The sequence below is a fragment of the Lissotriton helveticus genome, chromosome 9, assembly GCF_964261635.1.
Source record: "Lissotriton helveticus chromosome 9, aLisHel1.1, whole genome shotgun sequence".
In the NCBI taxonomy this organism is placed as follows: domain Eukaryota; kingdom Metazoa; phylum Chordata; class Amphibia; order Caudata; family Salamandridae; genus Lissotriton; species Lissotriton helveticus.
This window is the reverse complement of record NC_136070.1, coordinates 786,296,498-786,315,918: the sequence shown is the minus strand read 5'-3', so window position 1 is coordinate 786,315,918 and position 19,421 is coordinate 786,296,498. Positions and strand designations below refer to the sequence as shown.

Below are 19,421 nucleotides of genomic sequence, written 5' to 3'. Positions count from 1 at the left end.
CTGGACTGTTCCCATGAGGCACAGGGTCAGACTGATTTGCATATAGCCATGTCTGAACTGGGGTGGCAGAGTGGGCTAAAGAACGGTGATGGATCAAACTCAGATCTTTTGACTGGGTGTGAGTGTTTGATTGGTTCGGATGCTCCGCCCATCACCACCCCCTTTTGTACCGCTTTGGCCGCCATAAGTGTGGCAGGGTATACTCAGACGTGAGTCCCTTGCTCACTTTGCCACTGGATTCAAGCAAGCCGGGCTGAAGACGGCTGGAATGCCAGAAACCGGTCCTCGGAAGCTTGTTTCCGGTCCAGGGAAGGCATGGCTTGGCAATTCGGGCTGGACTGTTCCCATGAGGCACAGGGTCAGACAGATTTGCATATAGCCATGTCTGAACTGGGGTGGCAGAGTGGGCTAAAGAACGGTGATGTATCAAACCCAGATCTTTTGACTGGGTGTGAATGTTTGATTGCTTCGGATGCTCCGTCCATCACCACCCCCTTTTGTACTGCTTTGGCCGCCATAAGTGTGGCAGGGTATGCTCAGACGTGAGTCCCTGGCTCACTTTGCCACTGGATTCAAGCAAGCCGGGCTGAAGACGGCTGGAATGCCAGAAACCGGTCCTCGGAAGCTTGTTTCCAGTCCAGGGAAGGCATGGCTTGGCAGTTCGGGCTGGACTGTTCCCATGAGGCACAGGGTCACACTGATTTGCATATAGCCATGTCTGAACTGGGGTGGCAGAGTGGGCTAAAGAACGGTGATGGATCAAACCCAGATCTTTTGACTGGGTGTGAGTGTTTGATTGGTTCGGATGCTCCGTCCATCACCACCCCCTTTTGTACCGCTTTGGCCGCCATAAGTGTGGCAGGGTATGCTCAGACGTGAGTCCCTTGCTCACTTTGCCACTGGATTCAAGCAAGCCGGGCTGAAGACGGCAGGAATGCCAGAAACCAGTCCTCGGAAGCTTGTTTCCGGTCGAGGGAAGGCATGGCTTGGAAGTTCGGGCTGGACTGTTCCCATGAGGCACAGGGTCAGACTGATTTGCATATAGCCATGTCTGAACTGGGGTGGCAGAGTGGGCTAAAGAACGGTGATGGATCAAACCCAAATCTTTTGACTGGGTGTGAGTGTTTGATTGGTTCGGATGCTCCGTCCATCACCACCCCCTTTTGTACCGCTTTGGCCGCCATAAGTGTGGCAGGGTATGTTCAGACGTGAGTCCCTTGCTCACTTTGCCACTGGATTCAAGCAAGCCGGGCTGAAGACGGCTGGAATGCCAGAAACTGGTCCTCGGAAGCTTGTTTCCGGTCCAGGGAAGGCATGGCTTGGCAGTTCGGGCTGGACTATTCCCATGAGGCACAGGGTCAGACTGATTTGCATATAGCCATGTGTGAACTGGGGTGGCAGAGTGAGCTAAAGAACGGTGATGGATCAAACCCAGATCTTTTGACTGGGTGTGTGTGTTTGATTGGTTCGGATGCTCCGTCCATCACCACCCCCTTTTGTATCAATCATAGTCTATCATACTGTGCTCAGAATATCTACTCATCTAGTACTGTCCATTGAAGGCCTACTGTTCATTTATTGCTCCTCATATGTTCCCAGCTTATTGGCTTCTGAAGTCCAACAGAATATTGTATTGTATTGTAATCGCATTTATAGAGCGCTTACTACCCGAGACGAGGCGTCGGAGCGCTTTATTGGTGGGTAGCACGCTACTCCGGAACCCATAAAGGATTAGTCGTAAATTAATATAGTGAAATATGAAAGTTATTTGAGTGGTGGATATGTAATTCAGTAATTTGGATTGAGAAGGAATGTGGAGGGATAGAAGAGGTAAAAAGGTTTGCATTTATATAGTGCTTGCTGCCCCTATGAGGTGCTGAAGCGCTTTTTCCACGGGTAGATCGCTACTCTGGAACCCATAAAGGCTTAGTGGTGAATTAGTATAGTTGAAATATGAATTTTGAGAAGTGAATATGTTAGTCGATTATTTAGACTTTTTTGTTTTTTTTGTTTTTGTTTTGGAGGTCAAAGCAGTAGGAGGAGACTTGGGATGAGTAAAAAGGAATGTGGAGGGGAAGAGTTAGATGGAAGTTTCGAAAGGCTTGTTTTAGGGGATCAGTATAGTAAAAGATGTGTCAGATGATGCAAGGAGGGGTAGAGTAGGGGAGAGTCTAGAAAAGGTTATTTTGGGGATCATAGTAGTGGTATGGGGTTTGGAATGAATTAGAGAGTGGATGTAGAGGATCACTAGCGTAACGGAAATTGAGGGGGCCTCCCTGCAAAGTATGTAGAGGGGCCCCCTCTGGGCTCAATTAGGAGCTCTCCGGACAGAGTGCAGTGCTGAAGGGGCCCCCTGGAGCTTCGGGCCACCCCGCGCTGCGGGGGCCTGTGCTACGCCCCTGTAGAGGATATATTGATAGAAGTATAGGGTGAGAAAAAGGGTAGTTAGTGCTTTAGAAAGAGTAGCAGAAAGAGGTTTGAGATGAGTCAGAGAGTTGAGGTAGAAGATATATTGAGAGCGGTATAGGGTGAGAAATAGGGTAGTGCATTGGGTATGCTGAATTATAAGAAAGTAATACATATATAGATCCATAATGGAAAGTATATAGATGCATAAAGAACGTAAGTATATGTAGATTAAAGATGCATTAGATAAACTCTGGTTTTCAAGTGTTGTACTTAAAAATGTATCTTAATTATTTTTTTAAAACAATTATTCTACATGTTTATAGAAAGCAGTACACATATATAGGTACATATCTATAGTACAAATAAATACTTATATACAGAGGGATATGCTGTATATTTCTGTTTGCTTATGGTGCTTTTGTGGGGAAGAGCCAATTCTTGAGTAGTTTTCTGAAGATAAGGTGGCTGCCCGTGGATCTTATGTATCTGGGTAAAGAGTTCCATAGTTTGGCTGCTTGAACAGAGAAGGATATACCACCCATGTTTTTTTTTTTGTATCTTGGGAGTTTGAGGGGAGGTTCCTTTGTTGGGTGTGTTTGGTGATTTTATTCCTTATGAGACCATGTATTGTGTTGTGGGTGATACAAAGCAGCTTGAAGATGGATCTTCTGGCAGCCAATAACCAATGCAGGGCTTTCAAGGCAGGGGAGATGTGGTTTCCCGGTTTGATATTCAAGAGTAGTCTGGCAGCCAAGCTCTCAAGCCGTTGTAGTCTTTTCATGGTCGTTAGAGGTGATCCGTGGTAGAGGCTATTTGTGTAATCAAGTTTAGACAGAACAAGGGAGATGGTAGCTTGGACCTTGTGTGGAAATCCCAAATGGGGAAATACTAGTCGCAGAGTTTTTATAGTAACAAAGCTTGATCTAGCTAGTTTGCCCACCTGGGCATTCATCGATAGCTTGGAGTCCATGGTCATACTGAGTTTTCTTACTTCCTTTGATACTCATGTGGTGATCTAAGTTCATCAGACCAGGCGGCAAACGGGTCATAATGTTTCCAATCGCCACACATGAGTATTTCCGTTGTGGAAGCATTCAATTTGAGATGGCTCCAAGTCATCCATTGATCCACGGCTCTGAGACAACTGAAAATTGGCGAGTTTTTAATATCTGTGGGGCAGTCCAGTTAAAGCAGTATTTGTGTGTCATCTGCATAGTTATAGCTCGTGAGGTGAAACTGATTGATCAGTACTGGTACTGACTTCACGTAGATGTTGAAAAGCATGGGCGAGGTGATAGCCTTGAAGCACCTCCGCTTTTGTGAAGTATGGTTTTGACTAGAAAGGTGGGGTATGGATGACATTAGTTCTGTTTCGAAGGTAGGACGCGCTGCAGTCTAGAGCAGTCCTCTCTATGCCGGCTTAATAGTGTCCACTTAAGATGGCTTTCCCATTGACTTGTACAATCTAGTAACTGAACTAGACAGCACAGGGGCATATCCGTTCATGCAGATATGTCCTCCTTACGTGTTATATAATGCACCCTGCCTTAGGACTATAAGGCCTACTGTAGGGGTGACTTACATATATTGCATACAGTGTCTGTGGGCATGGCACACAGGGTTTGTGCCATGTCGTGTTTTTACATTTGTCTGCACCATTTCACACAGCCTGCAATGGCAGTCTGCATGAGTTTGTTGGTGGTTTCCTTAGGGTGGCATAATACATGCTGCATCAATTAGGGACCCTCTTTAGTACCTATGTCCTAGGTACCAGGGGGCCCATTTACTAGGGACTTACTGAGGTGCTAAAAGTCTTGCCAGTTGGGTAACAACTAAACCGTGACAGTTTTTTAGGAAAGGAGCACTGGCACTGGGGCCTGGTTAGCAGGAACCCAGTGGACTTCAGTCACAATTGCCTCAAATACCAGGCAAAAAGTGGGGGAGACCATCTCAAAAAGGGGCACTTTCCTACTCAAACACAATGCGGAATTTGCTTCATGTCAACACCAACAATTGCTGTATTTTCAAATGTTAGCTAAGAGAACAGCCAAACTTTTGCCTACAGTACAGCTTTCTCCGGCACTACAGAACGCCATGGAGAATATTCCTCAGTATGGTGAGGGAGATGTTTTATGTTGCACCATAAGTGTCTCAGATTACATAGCATCAGTGGTTCCGATTATAAAAAAAGGTATGTGCCTAATTCACCCTTAGTACACTTAAGTCTGCTTTTCCACTAGAATATAAAAAAATCAACATGTGCTATATTACACTATGCAATGGATTTTTCTTTTTTGCGCCAGGCACACCTTTCAAAAGATGCGGAAAACAAGGAGAGTGTGCCCTACTATATTGAATGCGCAGCCTCCGGGGCAACTACAAAGTCGTGCTGCCCTGGGGCAGCAAATTCTAGCGAAATACAAAGTGGCGTTGAAGTAGCCACACCATGTTTCACTGAGCAGACAGCAACCTGCCTGCACTTTTAAGAGAGGTGAGAGACCCTCTTGCCGGCGGGTGCAATGAGTGACTGCACCCATTTCCAAGGGAATGTCTAGGTAGATCAATAGGACCCCCCTTTACCCCCTTCAGAGGGCTGTCATCAGGGGGTCTTACTTAAAGTGTGCCACCTTTTAGGTGGCACACTATCAGTGTGCCTCCTTACAGCTTCTTTACCTCTGTGCCCGCATTTATTGTATGGCGTGGGCGCAGGGGCAAAGAGATTACCTCATTTGCATGGGGCTATTGTCCCATGCAAATAAGGGAACTCCCTCTGATGATAGCGCTGGCGCTATATGTGTGCCAGCGCTTTCTATATTACAGAAGGGGCTGCACAAGTGTCTGTGGCCCCTTCTGTAATACCAAAGTGCCGCAGGGGCATGCAAAGTGGGGACAAACGCCTGTTGCATCCCATGGTCACTTTGTATAATACGGCTCCAAAACTATTCAAGAAGATCTGAAAAAAATATCTCTTGGGGATCATGGTACAGATACTTCAAGTATGCAACTAAAACTGTAGGACGTCAGGCTTGTGTTAGATACCCATATTTCAGAGCCATAGCCTTTACTGGAATCCTCCCGCATGGTCACTCTGGCCCTGTAGGCGATGAAGCTGGATGAATACTGGAGTTCCAGGATGCGCCCATTTCATTCAGCACAGTCACTCCAGATCAAGTGTGCACATTTTGCATCCAAGCAATGCTCTGCACTGATGTGCTACTTCTGCGTTCTGGAGCATAAGCCATGACATCTCAAAGAGGCGGTGCAGAGAGATTAAATATGGTAGTATAAAGTTTCTGCATGATGGTGGCTTCATGCTTAAAAATGAATCCATTTTATTTGAACCATCCGTACATTACTTAAGGTGAGCATTTGAATTCCGTGTATAAGACGAGAGACCATGCAGTAAAAAGTTATGCCTTTTGGGTTTTTTGCTCTAACTTATGTCATGAAAGATGCACAATGAGCTGGACGACCGAAGCTCATTGAATTTGATGCAGAGTGGTGTAATGCCTGTGCCTGGCTAATTCATTGTAGGGTATCGTTTGAACTCCTTCTAGTGATATAGCGTTCACATACATGTAACGGGGTCCTTCATATGTAGCATTATTGATTACGGTTGTCATTAAAAAAATCTTAAAATATTGCTTTTCCTTTTTCTCGCTTCTGCCTTCTTAGGAGATTTGAGAATATATACTATGGCTGGGGCCTGAAGTACAGCCTGGACAATTACAGCCCACCCTTGCCACCCCCTATTCAAATGGAGTACCCCAGTGGGCCAGAGATCACAGAATCCACCGACCCCACTGTGGAGGAAGAGCAGGCCTTAAAAGCTGCCCAGGAAGCGGCCCTGGCTGCAGCCGAGGAGCTAGAGGAAATGGAGGAAGAAGAAGAAGAAGAGAATTTGGATGATGACTAGATACTGGAGAGGATGGGGACTTTTGCCATAAGAAATGATCTGTATTATAACTGACAACATCTTTAATTTTAAACCCATCTCGTAAGCACTTTTAAAAAATGTATCTTTCTTGAAAGAGCCCTTTAAAATGATTTGTTTATACTGCAGAGAAAGTTTCCTCTTTGATACCTGATTACAGTTATATTTATCTATCTCTTTACATTTTCCTGGCTGAGACCAAAGTGAGACTGGCTTTTGGTAAACAGTGTGTTTTGCAGACTCTGCATTAGAACCACACCAAGGGTGTTCCTAAATCAGACCTTAGCCCTTTTACACTGTGCCTTATCTCTGTTCTTGTTATGGATTATTTTGAAAATAAAATATTAAAATAAATGCTGCAGCATGGTATGTAGTTTGCATCTTAATATAGAACATGAAATTGGGCTACCACAAGGGCAACCAATTATCAACCAATCTCCATTTTTAGTTCTCTTTCACACTAGCCCATGCCTTACAATGTGCAGTCAGTCCTTTGTTAATACTGAATGTCGGTCTAACTCTGTTGCTGCCAGAAGCCTACCAGCTACCTTTGTATAACTAAGGCGGCTGTCTATTAACAAATTCGAAGAGCATAGAGTTAAGTTTAGCCCCCAAAGATACATACCAGAGTCTGTGCATAATTTACAAATACTATTTTCAGAAGCCCAAAGATTCCTTATGAGCTCATCTTAGATGGTATTGCCAAATACTATGGTGTGCCTCTTTCTTCTAACTACACGCCCTGTCTCTTTAGCTCCCTCTTTTATGTTCTTTCCTGTAGTCTCTTTCTTCGCGTGTCATTGTTTCTCAGCCTTTCTCTTACTCCCCCTTTCTCCCTTTTGCCAATTTCTCTCTCATGCAGTCTGATATGTCTGGACCCCGGAAAAGTTTTGTGCAGGTGTCCACCATCTGCAACCACCAGCACATATTAAGCACTGTCAAAGGTCAACACCAAAAAAAACTAACCCAAGGAGTTCAGGTACACTGGTGTATACAAATAAAATACACTGTTTAAAAGCAAAGTGGTGCATACAGTATGACAAGGTTATTGGTTATAGTTGCACAACAAAGCCAGATAATTGATCGCATATCAACAACAGCAGTTCACTGAATAAACTACTTGTTTCCCAACTCTCCTCCAAAGAAATGGACAGGTTGGGGCAACAGTTGTGCTATACCCTTGGTACTGTGTAAAAGCAGGTGTGACATCTATGCAGTGTATATTCAATTTTTTGTCCAAACAAGGAGCGCCTCTCATTCCTCTTTACAAGCTTGAAACCGTGCAATTTTAAGGATTTTTGGGGACGCTGGATGAGCGATACAGAGAGGTGAGAGAAAAACAGTGGAGCTCAACGGTGAAAGGGTGACGTGGGGAAGGTTGAGGTAGAGAGATTGGTTTGAGGTGTGTAAATGAAGCAGTAGGCACAAAGTGATAGCGAGAGATGAGTTCCTGAATGAGATAGAGAGCGGTGGGAAAGAGAGATGAGGTAGATCTAGGTGAAGTAAAGAGGGTTGAGGCAGAGAGGTAAGTACCTAGCAATGTTTAGGTAAGTACTGATAGAGGGGTTAAATAGTGAGGAAAAGTGTGAGGTATAAGAAGTGAGGTGTAGTAAGGAAAAGTGACATAAGATAGAACTACAACATTTTAATTCTACACATATTTCAAATGCTCTCCTCTGGATTTCTTTCCAATCATTTTCAGGCAAATCTCTTGCAATCAGTGCATCCATCATATGAAGTCTTTCCAGTCAAAAATATTCTCTCCTGATATACGTTAATGATGTTCCTTTCTCATGCACATCTAACAGTTTAACAACTCAGAGTCAGGGGTACAAATGTATTAACTGGTCGCAGACCCTGTGATTAGGTAAATCGCAGGGTTTGCAACCAGTGAATTTGTTTTATGAATGTACTAAAGCCATTTAGTGAGGTGGTAACAGTTTACTAAATCACCAAATAGGTTTAGGAAACCATACCCAATCAGAATTTGGAAAGAGCATGTTTAGGGTGTCGCTTCAAATACAGATGCCTTATGGTATGTATTAATGTTTTGGGACTGACAGTCAGTTGCAAAACATTACAATTTTACCAACTAGTGAAAGGTAGTGGTAGCCCATTTGGAAATGGAAAGGGGTCCCTGAGGGAATAGGAAAAAAAAGATTTGACTTATTTAAGAGCAATCACAGCTGTGGTGGTCTGCTTACACCAGCAGGCCACAATACCTCTGATTGGAACAAATTGTAGTGGGTTGCAGTTTGCGACCCACCTCATTAATATGTATGAGGTATGTCATATTCCAATCCAATATGATTTAGATTTTTGAGAACGGACCTTTTAGTACAATGTTGAAACATACAAATATTTACTGGTCACAACTTGTGACCAGTGAACGCGAGCAGATTTTAGTATATATGGCCTTTGGGAATTTTACCTGATCTTTTTACCCTAGTCATACTAGTTGACACAGGGATGTACATGGCTAGAAAAAGGCGCACACCTTAAATGTCAATGCCACTGCATTGGATTAATAACCACCCATAAAATGCCAGGGATGTCGCACTTCCTTACAATGAAGAGGCAGGTGTATTAGCCTAGCGAATAGCAGTGCAACAGATTGAAACAATGCCTTACAACTCTTTCTAGGTTCGTTTTTTGCTACAGTTGTCATTTACCCATATTATGCTGACTCCAGCTGCTCTGGCGTACTACAACTCGAGCAGGGGACTCTAGTTGGCCAGAAGTGTTACAGTTCTAAATGCTGGCCTAGGAGCAAGAAACAGCTCTTTGAGACTGGCGACAATTAAAAAAAATGCTTGTAAGAGAGCCCATGGTTCTTTAAGTAGCAAAGCATCGGTGGACCTGTGGGTTAGAATGGTGGATGCAAGAAGAATCAAATCAATGATCCAAGGAAAACAAAGCATGAGGAGGGGGCTGTATGAGACAAGAAGGGAGAGGTACTTAGTGTTCCACGAAGCAGGAGGGTTGAGCGGCATCAAAAGGAGTGGGTTGAATCAAGCAGGGGATGAGGATGCCGATCACTCCCAAGAGGAATTAGCAAGTAGAGGTTGAGAGAAGCACGAAGAAGGGGTGCTGGGGTTCTACCAGAGTGGGGTGAGGGGTGAGAGCCTAGCGGGGCTGGGGTAGGATGCAGAGTTTGACATCATGGGGATGAGGAAGAGGTCCCGAAGTAGCAAGATAAAAATGAGCACCAGGAGTAAAAGAACTAGGGCCATAGAAGGACAAAGAACAGTAGGTTCAGTTGGAGAATGAAGACCAGAAAGAAGAGGATATCCGAGAGGAGAAGGACCAGGGCCAGTAGAAAAAGTGTTAGGAGAATTAGGACCAGGTGAATGTGGAGCAGGAGGAGGATTACAAGGAGCAGGACATCATGGCCAGGAGGGCCAGAACCACCAGAATGAACAGATACCAGGGCCTTGACTAACTGAATGAGTACATGCAGGACAGGGACCAGGAAAAGAAGCAAGACAACAGCAATGAGTACAAGGAGGAGGAGGATGGCCAAGCAATGAACAAGGACGATCACCAAGTGAATCAGACCAAGAGGTACAGGGCAAGGAGAATGAGTACCAGCAATTGAAACAATAGGACTCGAAGGTCTATGGCCTACAGAAATAGGAATGGAAACACCTGGACCAAGAGAATGACAAGGGGGATCAAGAGAAAAAGGAGCAGGAACAGGTGGAGGACCTTGAGGTTCTGGCACCAGTGGAGAAGGAGGAGGACTACGAAAAGGAACAGACCCACAGGATCCAAGAGCACAAAGGCCAGGAGAATGTGGAGCAGAAGAGCCAGGAATGAGAAAAGGATGACAACAATCTGGGGAATATGGAGTAGGACAATCAGGAGCTGGGGACCAGGCCCAAGCAGAGGTGGATCAAACTAATGAGGGCCAGAAAGACAAAAGCTGGTGCAAGGTCTAGGAGGGAGAGGACCAGGGAGAAGAGAAGGACTAAGCACGAGAGGACCATCAGGTGAAGTTGGAGGACCAAGATAAAGAGAATCAGTACCTGGAGGAGAAGGACCAGGAGAAGGACAGAGAGAAAAAAGGAAATCAAGGATGTTGTTATCTTTGGTTCCCTGTCCGCCTGCTAACTTTCTTGCTAGCTATTGTCTGGTGTGGGACTTTGTCCCTCAGGCTGCAGTGAGGTTGGGCAGGGTCAGGAGGTGGTTCCCAGTACTTAAAAAGCACCAACAGTGTCCCGCAGCACAGGTGTTGTTATCAGTGGTTCCCTGCCCGCACTGCTAACTTTCTTGCTGACCATTGTCTGGGGTGGAACTTTGTCCCCCAGACGTTGGTTCCCAGCACTCAAAAGCACCAACGGTGTCCTGCAGCGTGGGTGTTGTAATCGGCGGTTCCTTGCCCGTACTGCCTTCTTGCTGGCCATTGTCTGGGAAGGGACTTTGTGCCCCAGACTGCAGTGAGGTTGGGTGGGGCCAGGAGGTGGTTCCCTGCGCTCAAAAGAGGCAACGGTGTCCCGCAACGTTGGGCCGCACATGGGACACGCCCAGGTGAAGACCGGGACAAGAGCAGGCTAGTCTTTGCCCGTCATCAGCCGTAAGAGGCTGGGCTGGGCCCCACTTATTTCATCTACCCTCCACGAGGCCCAGTGACCAGCTGCACAAAAAGTTTCAATCACTGTCAATTACAGTGAGCATCTTGACTTATAATCATGGGGAAACATAAAGATGGTGGAATGTTGCCCGCCCTTCTGTTTCGATAAATAGTATGGTGGAACACGTTGTTGGGATCGTAAGCAACGAGATCAAACTGACTGAACATGGACTTTCTCTTGATTGTGGAGCACTGATAGATCATTATCCTGACTCGGACTCTGTAAGCACCAGAATACACCTGAGGTGAGGGCATCTTTTTTGCTAGTCCTAGTTGGTCCGGATATTTCTGAAATAGTAGTTTATTCAGAGTCACCACTGGGTAGAACCTTATTTCAGAAATAGGCTCCTATTGTAGTGGCCAGGAGAAAAAGGCAACCGGAAAGGAAGGAGGCCAAGAGGAAACAGCCCTCTGTTAATAAAGGCCCTAAGATCCTACAACCACATGGTCGTCTCAGAATGCTTAATGCCAAACTGATCATTTATTGTCCTTGGATTCCCTAACCCTTGTGGCATTGTGTGATAAATTTGGGGAAATTCTAGAGGACAAAATGAAACCAGTGATGAACCGCCTCGATATTCTTGGATGTTTAGTGTTTTCTGCCTCTAATAAGCCCATGCAAGAACATTCACAGTGCACATGGAAGCTCCGTTACCTGTGATCCATCAACCCCGATGAATATTGCCCTAAATTATCAACAAACTAGTACGAGCATCCTGACTTACCTGGGAAGGCCCCTAGAGTACCCACCAATACTATCCACCAGGACATTGGAGTAACTCATTCTGGTGTTTGTCCACAATCCAATACAAACCTCATTGCCCCATCTACCACTGTGTTGTCCCTACAAGTCCCTGAGGTGCTGCACATGGCCCATGTCTTGATAACCTTATCCATCCTCCTGCACCCTGCCCCAATGTTTTCATTTTGGCTGGGGTTCACCCATTAAAGGTTGGGCAACGAGAGTCTTGGGACGAATTATCTAACAAGTCCGTGGACTGGCTTTTAAAGTACAAGTATTTAATGCATGGAGTTTGAACGAAATCATAATGGCCAGGAGGGTGGGTTGTGTTGAGCATTCTAAGAAAAATATTGAACGAGAGTGTGTTGTTTTAAACTTTCGTAGAACTGCTTGCGTACGTAATATCTTGAGTACTAAGGCACTTCACAACCCAGTTGAAACAATGGTGGTTACTCTTCCTCTTGTTTTTTTTTTTTAGGTGACCTGCCTTCTTTCCAGTTCAACGCCCATCTCCTTTAATCACACCTGATTAGCTTGTTTGTTCCAATAAGTTCTCTGTATTTGGTGATTTAGAGGCTGTGAAATGAGGTAGTGGACAACCAGGTGTCTTCCCTCACAGTTCCTAATATATTGCTCTACACTTCCAACAATCTTGAAGGCTGATTAAAGAATCCTCCAATGCATCCAACTCCTGTTACCCTAGGGGTTCATGGGAATGTCTAGCGTATCTCTTGAAATGTGGAGGGTCTGGGATCTAAACCAGCTTGCCCGGACTTGTATAAGTTAATTGAACTGTTTGATTTGTATCTTTTTCAAGAGGCATGGTCTCCGCAACCCCAGTTTCATGTATTGTTGGTTATGTCAACTATACCAAGGTCGCCACCACAGTAGACAAGGGTAGGCCCTCTGGGGGCCTTACGATTTGGGTAAGGACTACAGTGAGGGGCACAGTAAAACAAACCAGGGTAGACTCCCCTGATTTATGTGTATATGTCTTAAGGCCCTGCAGAGTGAAACCTACCTGTTATGCAATGTGTATTGTAGATCAGTTGATTGAAATAGGGAACCAATGGTTCTTGATCAGCAATCAAAATGAATGCCCTTACTTTAAATCAGGGGTTGAGAGCCAGTAATGGCAGAAACAGCTAAGATCGGTTAGAGGCCCAGACATTTAATTGTCCAAACTCTATTAGTTTGATTGATTATATTCTTTTGGGCCTCGAATTATGGCCATATCTCGAAGACATGAAAGTAATGCCTTGACAGGATAGTGACCACAATGCTCTAGTTCCTAAGCTAAACCTAAATTTTAATGACTAGGCTGGCCATAATGGAGAACCACTGGACAGTAGAATGAAGATCTCTAGTAATAGGCGTAGGATTAAATGGTGCAGTATAGAACTTTGCAAGCGACCATAAAACAGATTTTACACATTTTGGCAAAAGGAATGGAGAATTTGGTGGAATAATCATTGGGTGCTATCTCTGAGGTACACATTGGGCTGTTTAGGAAAGTAAGGAGCCATTTCTTCGTTCAAAGCAGGCGTACAACTAAGAGGATGTATTCTTCGACCTGGTCTAGCAAATGTTGCAGGGATGCCAAGTCTAAGCTGGCCAAAGCAATTAAAGAGCAAGACAGATCCATGATCCGGGGGGCCAGGCATATCTATAAAAAGGCCCTTACTGATGCTAAAATTAATGGTAGAGAGACAAGTGAAAATCACCATTAGCTTTAGAATATATTTTTGCTGTGGTAGTAGGGAAAGGTCCTATTTAATGGATGTTAATATCTAAGCAGGTGAGTGGGTGGCCCATTATTTGAGCCTGTATGTGCAGAAGGGAGAACTGACCCCTGCAGTTAGTGACTTTGGCGGGATCAGGGACTGGGAGACTAACAATTCAGAATTTAAGTGTGGAGGTTGATATCTTTGTGGTACCCGCCCCTAGGTGTGCCTTTAATGGCCAGGGAATAACAGCATAGGAAATATGTCTAGCTATACAGCACATAGGGCCATATGTATCAAGATACCCATTTGCGATTCCCAAATAGCGATTTTCAAGAAATCGCTATTTGAGAATCGCAACTGGGTATGTATGTACAAAATCCCATTTTTTTTGCGATTACTTAAAATTCCTTAATTGCGATTAGCAAATTGCGAATCGCAATTAAGGAATACTTTACCATTCATTTCTATGGGCCAGGAGGCCCATAGGAATGAATGGGAAGTTATTCTCAATTTGCGATTCGCAATTTGCTAATCGCAAATTGAGAATAATTTCAAGGGTGCAGGGGTGTCCAAAGGACACCCTGTTGCACCCCTGAAATATGCATGGGTGCACATGTGGCACTTTGAAAAATGCAAAAATGTGCATTTTTCAAGGAATTCGCAACTGACCACCAACTAGAAGTTGGTGGTAATTTGCAATTCCTTAAGGGCATTTTGCTAAAAAAAATTGCTACATACATTGCATTTAAGGAATCGCAAAATTTGCGATTCCTTAAAATGCAATTGCAAAATAAGGAATCTCAAATTTGGCGATTCCTTATTTTGCTCTACATTTTGCTTAATACATTCAATTTAGCAAATTCGCATTCGCAAAGGCCGAAATTCTGCGAATTTCGGCCTTTGCGAATGCGAATTTGCTTGATACATATGGCCCTCAGTCCCCAATAAAGCGCTGGGTCTAGATAAGGTCCCAAGGGATGTATTTCGGAGGGAGACTGACATTTGGGTGCTTATTTCTCACCATTATTTGCAGCTTTTCTAAAAGGGGGCCCCTGCCACCCTCTTGGGCTGGGACTAAAATTATTCCCATCTAGAAAAGAAAGCCCTCACAACAAACTAATACATTGTAGAACCATAAGTCTTACTGACAGCTTGAAAAAACTGTTCTGCAGGGTCATACTCGGTAGATTGCAAGAGTGGATGGCTGGAATTGATATTCTGTCACCCTTACAGGCGGGCTTTAGAGAGGTGACAAGCAAGATTCATCAGGTGTTCCGGCTCCTGATGGTGTACTGGAAGGTGGTCACCCTTGGGGGCGGATGCCTATATGTCTTGTTTGTGGACCTTTGATCCACCTATGATCTAATCTCCAGACCTTCCTTGTAGTGTGTGTTACATGAGTTAGGGGTACCCAGCAATTTACTTGATATTATTGTGAGGTTGCGTGTAAACAACTATGTGTAGGTGAGGTATGGCCAGGCTGGTGAGTTGAATGAGCCCTTCCCCATAAGCGGAAAGGGTAGGACGGGGCTGTGTATTTGCCCAAACACTTTTCTCCCTTTATATAAATGATCTTATAGATTATCTGGGGCTGATTGATAGTGATGCTCATAGATTGGCAAACATGAGGATTCCTGCCCTCGTGTTTGCTGACAATGCTCTTTTATTGTCTAAATCCCCCATGAAGATGAAAAAGATGAAGGCCAGGACTACCTAAGGGACCAAGCTCAAGTGATCATGGACCAGGTCAGCGAGGAACGAGGAGGAAGGCCACCAGGTGAAGGACAAATGGGAAGAAAACAAAGACAGGAAAAGAGTGACTATGACCAAAAGGTCTGAGGTTAGCCAAATGAGTACAAAGACCAAGAGGAACAGTGGAAGAGGAGGACCCATGAACCAGAGGACTAAGACCAGTAGGAGGACCATGACCACTGAGAGAACCTGGGACACCAGTAGTGTCAGGATGATCTTGAGCAGGTCTGCAAGGTGGAGGGCCAGCATGGCAAGAAGGTGCAGGGCATGGACCATGGAGAGAATCTGGTGAAACGGGACCAAGTGGAGGGGGTCATGATGATTACTAAGGAAACCAGTACCAGTAGGTCTAGGGCCTGGAGAATGAGGAGCAAGAAGATAAGGACCAAAATGATGAGGAGGAGGAGGGACAAAACCACCAGTTTGAATAGTTCAGGTACCAAGAGTAAGACTGTTTTTTTTAATTGAGCAGATATCACCATATTTTGTGAACAAAGGAACAGTATAGACAGGTGTATTGCAGCATCCAAAAGGGGCTACTGGGCTTTCATGACAGACTAGAGTTAATAAACCAAACGGTACCATACAGACAAATGTAAAGTAATGAAGCCGATTCAAGGATAAGAAAAGCATCCAAGTTCAAGTGTGCATTATTGAAAACCCTTAAGGACATTTAAAAACCAATACAATGCATATTCTCCCCTTACTCCAACAGTCTTAGCACTGCCAGATACCACTGTTCAGCGAGCCCTAATTTTAAGTATTTTCATATTGCACATTTTTACAGCAAGTCCTCTATAAGAGTTCGCCATATAGCAGCATAAGATCAAGTGACGTGCAGGGGTGCTAAAGTGCATATAGCAAAGAAGCCACTTATAAACAAGTAAAGTGAATCTGTGCTAGACCACCTTAGAAATCCAAGCATTATTTAGCACCAGCATTAAGATTACATCCTAACCTAGGTACCACTGCTAACTCGTAGATTAGGCTACCAATGTCTTGGATCTTGATAGATGTGGATCCAGCATCTAAACACACACAAATAAGATTCACTTTAATCAGAGCAATAAATCATGAAAGTGCTTAAAGTACAATTGAAATTGAAGAGTTAAGCATGAAAACATATGGGTATAGAATTGTATACAACCACCACCTACATAAAAACCTCAATGATATGTATCTCTATATCATAATATTTTCTAGAGTAGATAGCAGTGCCTAGACGGCTGCATACCTTTTATAACATTGTCAACCCGCCGAGCATAAGCTTCCTCAAAGAATCTAGGGGCATATTAGCAAGAACCTCGTTAAAATTATTGCTGTTTTAGTGGCAGGAAACTGCCGCTAAAATGGCGATATTGGGCTTGCTAATATGTGTTATAGAATTCCAATAGAAGCCTAGGTTAGTTGTCCTGCAATTTTAACGAGGTTCTTGCTAATATGCCCATAGTTCTTTTCAATGTATTTAACCAGATCTTTGCCGTTGGAACAATAAATGACTGCCAATATTGGAATATCAGAGATATCTGAGATATTGTGTGTTCAGCTCTTTCCTGCGATTTCACTCTGGGAGCATTTTGGTTGGTCATCACACAGTACAGCGTGTGATGGGCTCTCGTACCTCCTCCCCTCTGGCTATTACAGGTCAGGTATTGGTTATTTTTATAGCTCGAACCCGACCCGAAGGTCAGCAGTTAAGTTACCCAAGGATACATCCATTATTTGGTAGGCACGGGGATATGATGAGATTTGACCAGAATCACCGGATGTTGAGCCGGCGCCGAGCCTCGTTTTTTCATATAACCAGCAGGGCACGCCTCAACTGATATAATGGCGCCCACCTTTGTTTTCTTATTTGTGCACCGAACGTGGTTGCATTTTTTTTCTATTAATTATCTTTTGTTATAACGGCAGCACCCGTGCTTTAGCTTTTAACATCTCAGGCGTTTAATGCTAAAGCGCGGGTGCCAATACAAGAACAAAAGCCTCTCACTGAAATCTGATTAAAGTTAGGTAATATATCCTACATCAACTCGAATAATGACATTTTCCCACAAACAAGTTATTGAAAAAACATTGTCTATTTTTATTTACACCATTTTCTGATACATTAGAACATTATAACAACACAATATCATGATAGTGATTTTTTTATGAATATTCTATATACACATATTTATAATATATACATACAAACCCCCAGACAGCAAAGCGATCGAACCTACCAACCCAGTCAGACCAATCATACAACTCATCCGGACACACCGTCTCGCCAATCTCGCAACCTCAACACATGAATCCAAAAATACACAACATAAAGACTGCACAAAACATGTAATATATATACACGAGCAAGAACAGAAGAAGCGCCGACGCGCGTTTCGGAAAGGAACGTTTGGTCCTAAATTCCTTCTTCAGGGCGCATTAATTCATTGTTTCCATGTATAACAATCTTTTTCTTGATTTTATAATACAATGTTTTCCATCCAACAATTTGGTCGCAAGGGGGCACAATCTGTAGTCAGAGTAATGATCTGAGCATTAATCCTATAGTCCATGGGTACTCGCAAACTTTCTCTCAGGGGCCAAATTTACAGTGTGGTTTGTGGCCGAGGGCTGCACCGGTGGGGGCGGGGTCAGTGAGAGAGTGGGCCGGGGCTAGAGCAACAAAAAAAACTGTGACCATGAGGTTGAACACAGGCCCCTGCAACGGACGCCTTCACCCACTGAGCCACCAGACCCGGCATACACACATCTCTCTCTCCGTCTCTGTCTCCCTCCCTCCCTGTCTCCCTCCCTTTCTCTGTCTCCCTCCCTCCCTCTGCCTCCCTCCCTCCCTCTGTCTCCCTCCCTCCCTCAGTCTCCTTCCCTCCCTCAGTCTCCCATCCCTCTCCCTCTCTCTGTGTCTCCCTCCCCATCTCTGTCTCCCTCCCTCCCTCCCTCTCTCTCTTTCCCTCTCTGTCTCACACACTGGTTCCCTCCCTGTCTCCCTCCATCTGTCTCCCTCTGTCTGTCTCCCTATGCCTGTCTCCCTCCATCTGTCTCCTTCCGTCTGTCTCCCTCCTTCTGTCTCCCTCCCTCTGTCTGTCTCCCTCCTTCTGTCTCCCTCTCTGTCTCCCACCCACTCTCTATCTCACCCTCCCTCTCTGTGTCTCCCTTCCTCTCTATGTCTCCCTTCCTCTCTCTGTCTCCCTCTGTCTCACTCACTGTCTCCCTCCCCCTCTCTGTCTCCCTCCCCCTCTCTGTCTCCCTCCTTCTGTCTGTCTCCCTGTCTCCCTCCCTCTGTCTATCTCCCTCCTTCTGTCTCCCTCGCTGTCTCCCTCCCTCTCTCTGTCTCTCCCTCCCTCTGTCTCCCTCCCTCTTTCTATCTCTCCCTCCCTCTGTCTCCCTCCCTCTCTCTCTCTGTCTCCCTCCGTCTCCCTCTCTCCCTCCCTCTGTCTCCCTCTCTCTGTCTCCCTCCCTCTCTCTATCTCTACCTCCCTCTGTCTCCCTCCCTCTCTCTATCTCTCCCTCTCTCTGTTTCCCTACCTCCCTCTATCTCTCTCCCTCTATCTCTCCATCCCTCTCTCTCTCCCTCCCTCTGTCTCCCTCCCCGCTCACTCTCTGTCTCCCTCCCTCTCTCTGTCTCCCTCTGTTTCACTCACTGTCTCCCTCCCTCTCTCTGTCTCCCTCCCTTTGCCACCCTCGGTCTTCCCCCCTCTCTTTCCCTCCCTCTGTCTCCCTCCCTCTGTCTCTCTCCCTTTGTCTCCCTCCCTTTGTCTCCCTCCCTCTAACTCCCTCCTTCTGTCTCCCTCTTTGTCTCCCTCCCTCTCTCTTCCTCTCTATCTCTGCCTACCTCTCTCTGTATCTCTCTGTCTCACTCACTGTCTCCCTCCCTCTCCCTGTCTCCCTCTCGGTTTCCCTCCATGTCTTCCTCCCTCTGTCTCCCTCCCTCGGTCTTCCTCCCTCGATCTCCCACCATCTGTCTCCCTCCGTCTGTCTCCCTCCATCTATCTCCCTCCCTCTCTCTATCTCTCCCTCCCTCTCTCTGTCTCCCTTCCTCCTTCTCGGTCTCTCCCTCTCTGTCTCGCTCCCTCTCTCCATCTCTCCCTCTCTCTCTGTCTCCCCTCCTCCCTCGCTGTCTCTCCCTCTCAGGGAACATCCATGACAACGCGGTCAAAACACCGCGCTGCGATTACCACGCGTCTTTTACAACGCAAGTCGTTACCACGACTTGCGCTGGAA

At 45.3% G+C, this 19,421-nt stretch overlaps 1 protein-coding gene across 1 annotated transcript in view; it reads left to right on the top strand.

Moving 5' to 3' along the window:
* The window catches only part of RSPH6A (radial spoke head 6 homolog A), a 273,085-nt gene extending 266,380 nt beyond the window's left edge, over positions 1-6,705 (top strand). Inside the window, exon 6 of the mRNA XM_078660911.1 lies at positions 6,085-6,705. Coding sequence (XP_078517037.1) covers positions 6,085-6,325 — 241 coding nt within the window. The 3' untranslated portion in view covers positions 6,326-6,705. The remainder of the gene's footprint in view (positions 1-6,084) is intronic.
* Positions 6,706-19,421: the final 12,716 nt, after the last annotated feature.